Source organism: Lissotriton vulgaris, chromosome 9, assembly GCF_964263255.1.
Source record: "Lissotriton vulgaris chromosome 9, aLisVul1.2, whole genome shotgun sequence".
NCBI classification, from domain to species: domain Eukaryota; kingdom Metazoa; phylum Chordata; class Amphibia; order Caudata; family Salamandridae; genus Lissotriton; species Lissotriton vulgaris.
The window spans coordinates 547,918,061-547,924,698 of record NC_141697.1 but is presented as its reverse complement, the minus strand read 5'-3'; the positions used below and the strand labels follow the sequence as shown (position 1 = coordinate 547,924,698).

Sequence of the window (6,638 nt, the reverse complement as noted above, 5' to 3'; positions counted from 1 at the left end):
TAGATGACTTTTTGTCTACCGACATAGAAGATTTCATGTTTTCTCCCAGCCCTAACACTGACTTTTGATTTTGGCTCACAGTGTTCTGAGAGACTTTGAATCTGACCTTCATTTTTCAAAAACAAGGTACTAACTTTGGAACTTTTTCCTATGATAATGTTTTTTTTCCAGATTTGTATTTTTTCATTTTTTGGCACAAGTAATCTGCTTATAGTAAAACTATTCATAGAGAACAAGAATTATTTGAATACTTCCAGAGACAATATGTGACCATGTCCACAAACAAACAGTTTTATATAATCTGACATAAAATGGTTTCGGCCCTTTTTTTCTGTATTTACGAGCCATTTCATAAATGTATATTTTTATGATTCATTCAATTTGCATTTCAAATGTCAAACATTTGTCAGAATGAAACATTGCTTTAATGTGTACAGAACCAATGCATTCTTATGCTTACAACCAGTTCTAATGCATGTTTCAATGTATTTTGGACATGTGTTTAGTACTTCATGTGTAGATATATTTTAGATATGTTTAACATCTTTAGAATTTAGTAACGTCGTACATACGAAAGTGAAGTGGGTGTTGTGTATCGATTTATATTCCGTATGAATTTCCTGATTCATGCCCTTCAATAGGTACAATTCACATTGCCCTTATTTAGGCATAGAAATCCAGCCCTTATTTAGGCATAGTCCATGCTACCCAAATACAGGCATGGCTACTTACATCCGTTCATCTACGTCACAACGAGTTCCTGGAAAACCAGACTGTTAAGCCTTTAGAACTTTCCTTTGCTTGAATATTGATCTCTCTAAGAACTCATTTATTATGCATGAACATCTATTCCTTAGGTGTTCATTCCTGACCTTCTTATACCTGACTTTTACGTCAATACTGGCATTCCTAAACACCTTCAAGGTATAAATATACCTTCACTTGCTATGGCAAGGCACAGTGCGGTTCGGCTACCTACTTGCAAGACGTGGCTCACCACAGCAAGTCACGAAGGAAGTCAACTCTCCAACTGACGCACTGACCAGACGCTGTCATCCTCCTAGCTGAGAATCCAGTTCCAGTGTTTCTGACTCCCCTTGCAGGGTGTTGGAGATTGAGTCCTGGGAAAGAGATACCAACCTCTCTCATTCTAAGGTATGGAGCTGGTTAGAACCTAGAGAAACCTTTGGCAAATCTTGGCACCACTAAACTAAACTATAGCTAAAACAGCACTTACTTCTTCCCTCGTACTAGACTTAGGTTAGGTACACTGGGGTAGGATTATTTTAGAAGCACCAGTTGAGTACTTTTGCCTGTGTTATTTATGTATGTATTTTTATATATGTCATAGCTACAGACCATGCTATTACATTATTATTTTATATTACTGTTAATGCTGTAGGTATAATACTTCGCATTCTGTCTTACAATTGTAGCAGTTCGTATCTCTTGCATGAGAAAGAAGACTGTTCAATAAACCCTTTTTATTGAAACACCTGTCTCCCTATTTCTGTGCAACAACTCTGTAGAAAAGAAGCATGCACGATTGACTGAGTGAAACGGTTATCTATTGTTTCCACAACTCTGAAGATATTGTTCCGACTCTAAGGTAAACAAAGTTGTCATGTTTATGCGGTTGTCAGAAACAAATCCCTTCTTGTTCATTCGAGAAAGTTTCTAACGACCTCTGAGTTAGCTGGCACACACAGGTAAATAAGTTTAATGTACTCAATAGAGACATACTGACCTCAGTCCTATGTCAAAACTATAGCGTACATTATTCCAATGCGCAGAGCCTATCGGGGATATAAGAACTACACTGCACTATGTTTTTCCATTCGTCTCTACCTTGGAGTATAGCTTTATTACCATCATTAGGATGGGATGACTTTTATTCTTCCTCTGCTTGCATTCAGGTAACTAGTTTTTTTTTCTCTGAGCACTCATTGCAAGTTTTTGTATTTCCTTGCTGTCTCCATAAAGTGCTGCTTCCTCACTTCTCCTGCCCTCTCTGTATTGCTCTCACTCCACCCTTGCTCTCTGTGTGTTGCTCCCCTTCACCTCACCACCCTGCACAATTTTCTCTCCTGTTTTAAATATTGAACCCATCACCCACAATGTCACTTTGTTGTCACCCCCTGCTAATCACACCCTGTTACCTCTCCAACACCCCTCCTCATAGTTGCGATGCCTTCCCAGTTAAAACAAAATAAAATCAGAGGGCACAGCAGCTGAATTTTGTTATTGGGTGACTCCTTTCAATGAAAAATACATTTCAGTGCACTTTTGTTATTTGCTATTCCAAGCTGCTGGGTCATGACACATAGGTGGTGAGAGGGAGCGTGGATCCTTATGATGCATATATGTGTGCGTAAGCATGTCGTCTTTTTTTGAAAACTTTTTTTTCCAAACCTGTTCGGCATCAAAAATAATTAATTATTTAGTTTTTTGGCCAGTGCTGTGCAGCCTTTGCAAAACCACAAGGCCAACATTGGCAAAGACAGAAGGCGAAACGTATTGCCTTTGCCAAAGCTTGATTTTTGCTTCTTCCGCCATGTGTGGTGGACTGATCTTCAACTGGCCAACCCATGTAAAAAGCATTATCAGCTGTTTCTAATTTGACCCATTTACCCCTCCCTACTTCCTGTGCCTACAGTGGTCCTTGTGGAAACTTCATTTTTGGACTTGGCCCTTTTTGCAGGGTCATCCCTGAACTTTTTGCCTTTCCCCTATATTTTTTCTGACCTGTTGTTGGCTGTTTTATGACTCTGGGCACTTTACCACTGCTGATCAGTGCTAAGATGCATATGCTCTCCCTCATGTAAATGAATGTATTCATTGGGGATTCCATGATTGAATATTTGGTTTACTAATCAGATTCTAATACAGTGCATTAAGTGCTCAGGGAGTGTAAATCCAAATGCCGCTAGTGGGCTTGCCGCACTGGTTGCGCCACCCACAGAAGCGGCCTTGTCAAATGTGTCTAAGGTCTGCCATGGCAGAGCCTGTGTGCAGTCTGGTACTGTCATGCTGACTGGGCAAGTGCACCCACTTGCCAGTCCCTAAACCTTCCCTTTTCTGCATATTAGTCACCCCCATGATAGGCCCAAGGGCAGGGTGCATTGTAAGTATAAGGTAGGACAAGCCCTGATGTGTGTGGCATGTCCTAATAGTGAATTACAGCCTTTTTTGTTTTTCACTATTGCAAGGCTACCTGTTCTCCATGGGCCAGAATGGGCTGTTAGAGTTATTACCTTTTATAATCCTAACTGACTCGGAGAACATGGTAGAATTTCGAGTTTAGTATGCCTGAACTCAGAATATTAAAATACATCTTTCAGTAAAGTTGGTTTTAATATTCTGTGTTTGAAAATACCACTTTTAGAAAGTAGGTATTTTCTTGCCTAACCTTTCAAGCCTGCCTCTGCTAGATTGTGCATTCCTTTGTCTGGAGTGTGTGAGTGACAGGGCTGGGGGATTCCAGGAGACAGAATGCGTCAGCCCAGTGGTGAATAGAGAGATCTGCATCTAGATGGGAGGGAGGAGTTGCACCTGGGACCTGAATAGGACTGTGCCCCCCTCCCCCCCCACAGTGCTGGCTCCACCCCCTGTGGTGCGTCTGATGTCTCCGCCCTGCACTGTGAAAGGAGAGAAGGAATCATGTCAACAAAGCGCTCTAGGGCTGTGCTTTTCCTTCACAATGCTGGCTCCACCTCCTGTGGGGTGTCTGATGTTTCTGCCCTGCACTGTGAAAAGAAAGGAGTCATGTAAACAGAGTGCTCCAGAACTGGTTTGGAAGGACAAAGGATTCTGGGGTATACATTTTGGGACCCTGATCCCAAGAAATTAGTTCACTTCTGGACTTACAAGACAAAACCTCTGCTGAGGAGAGGAACCTGAAGAAACTGAGGAGAGACTATTCCCAAGCTGAAGTGCTGCTTGGGGGATTTGCCTGCATTGGGTTACTGTATGTGGTCACAAATGCTTAACTTACAACGCCTCTGAGATAAAGCCTTGCTGCTCGTGCCAAGCTATCAAGGGGGTGAGCAGGGGTTATGTTAGGAGCGTACCCCCTTACTCTGACTAGAGGGGAGGGGCCCTATTTGTCACAAGTACCTACCTGTGCCAACTAGAGACCCCCATTTCTAACATTCATACGTTATGATTGCTCAGTTTCCTAGATCTTCTGTGGCCACGGCCCTTCATGGGGTGTAAACTTACAGAGCTGAACTAAGTCACTGGCTTACCTGCTTCACTGATTCAAGCCTCGACTCAGAAAGACACATGATTCATGTATTATGCTATGTTATTTGGATTTGTTTTATTTTGTATTTATGTTTTTTGTTCTGTGCAACAGGCAGTAGTGACACAATGCATTAATGTCTGTCAAGTACATATGAGATTTATGCCACGTTTTCTTTACCAGACTTGACTTTCAGTCTTTTAATCTGACTATAACAAGGCAATCGGTACGCAGGATGAGACACTTTCATTTGCGAATTTTTGACTTCAGAGATGCCATGTACTTAGCCGGAGCTTTAACAACGTCGATGACTTTGATTCTCTTGGGATCCCAGACGCAGCTTTCCTCCAGACCACTTGGTACCATGCCGCAATTGGGGGGTACCCAAGCTGTGTCATACCCATGTTGGTGCCACGTTTTCTGTAAGGGGTGGCCTTGCCAGTCGATCGCCTTCACTTTGCCGACACGGACTTTGAGCTTCAGAATGACCCTCTCATGAGGAGGTATATTCAGTGGATATGATTCTACTTTTCTTATATCCCTGCTAACGTAGACTCCGCGGCCGAGCATGCCATCTTTGGATGGAGTGAAACCTTTGCTGAGGATGGAAAATGCAGCGGGCACTGATGTTCCATGGTACATTACGTACTCTTTTTTTCCAAAACCTCTTTTGGACCGGGACAGCAGTTGGATGGATTCATCTTGCGGATTTAAACCTTCTAAATGATGTGAGGGACCGTCCTTCAAGTCCTCGGTAAGAGCAGCCGAGAAAAGCACTGCAGAGAATAACAGAGAAGACAGGTTTCAGGACTTTGACAAAGACACATCTCAAAATATGACAATTTGGTGAAACCACGGCTTAAAATTGTGAAAACTGCTTGCACAATAATGACACCAAGACTATCTAGGACCCATCACGCATTTTCATTTATAATGCATTCCCCCATAGTTGGTAGAATAGATTTTTTTAACGGAATTGCCACCCCTTTTACACAACACTCCTGGTTTGTACACGCTTCAGGCCGATTACGATTGGTGGAATTGCCTCCGAGCAACAACGTCTCAACAACGTCTCGGACTCCGGTCCGACCGGCACACCGTTGACGGTTCCGACTGCTGTATAACGATGCAACTGAACACTGTTTGGTCGGCGTCCTGTTGTTCCCTATGGGAGCTCGTGTTCCTCCCAACAACTGGCCAAAACACAGGTTCCTATGGGAAAATGGGGTGTGTGCGGAAAACCCTGCACCCAGTCCCAGGCACACCATGGTGCAGGGTTTTACAGGGGGTGTTCCATAGGTACCCCCTTGGCCACCAACCGTAGGCCGTAGGGGCTAGGGGGCCCTGCCATGGGCCCCCAAAGTTACTTTCTGACAGCCTTTCCATGTCGGACAGGCCGACGCAGAAAGGCTGTTGGAAGTCGACATCGTAATCCCGATGGCGGAAACACTGTCTATAGGGGGTTATGATGCCTTTCCGACCAACACAAAAATACTGCTAATCATGATGCCCCAGCATGCCTGGCAGGCCCGGCTACACTCAACCTTATTAAGATTAACAACGCCCCTACTCACCCTGCAGGGCATACATTGAATCTAATTCTTATTAACTCTGTGGAGAAACATGCCCTCTGACATCGTCAGACCACTCATTGATAGAATTTCAAATTAGTAGCCCCAAAGATCACTCTGCTCCTAATCCTCACTCTATGCAGTGGTTTAGATAATAGCATAAACTTACAGCTGATCAGTTCCAGAACTTAATTCCTTCCTGGAATCCTGATTTTGATAATGTGGAGGAACACCTGGCCTACTTTAACACTGTCATAAACTCTACAGTTGATTATTTAGCCCCGTTGAAACAATGTCCTCACCCCCCCAAATGCCCCCAAACTACTTGGTATTCTCCCCTCCTTCGGTCCCAAAAGAGTCATTGTAAAAAACTAGAACGAAAATAGTGCCGCTCACATGACCCACAGGAAAAAGGAAAGATATAAAGAAGCACTGGCTTTATATCACAAAAACTTAAAATCTGCCCGCAAATTTTACATTGCGAGGCACCTTGTGCAGCCAGGTAATAACCCTAGGACCCTTTACCAGATCCTAAAGTCTTTTACAAACCCAAAGGCGTGCAACAATGAAGAGGCCCCTGACCAAACTCTATGTGACAATATAGCAAATCACTTTATCCAGAAATCGATACGATTTATAACAAAATCACAGCGACTAGTGGTACCCAGTGAGGTTTCTTGACAGAGCACTCGCCGACTACATCAAATGCTTTGCTGCTGAAGAACTTTCCCCTACTCACACCAGATGAGTTAGAATCTCAACTAAAGAAAGTAAAATCTGGATCTCCATTAGATGTCATCCCTGCTAAGACCACCTCCCTGCTC

The 6,638-nt window shown here is 43.3% G+C and overlaps 1 protein-coding gene across 1 annotated transcript in view; it reads right to left on the bottom strand.

Moving 5' to 3' along the window:
- Positions 1 to 4,296: 4,296 nt before the first annotated feature.
- The window catches only part of LOC147691757 (uncharacterized), a 51,965-nt gene continuing 49,623 nt past the window's right edge, over positions 4,297 to 6,638 (bottom strand). The window contains exon 3 of the mRNA XM_086938050.1: positions 4,297 to 5,019. Coding sequence (XP_086794176.1) covers positions 4,490 to 5,019 — 530 coding nt within the window. The 3' untranslated portion in view covers positions 4,297 to 4,489. The remainder of the gene's footprint in view (positions 5,020 to 6,638) is intronic.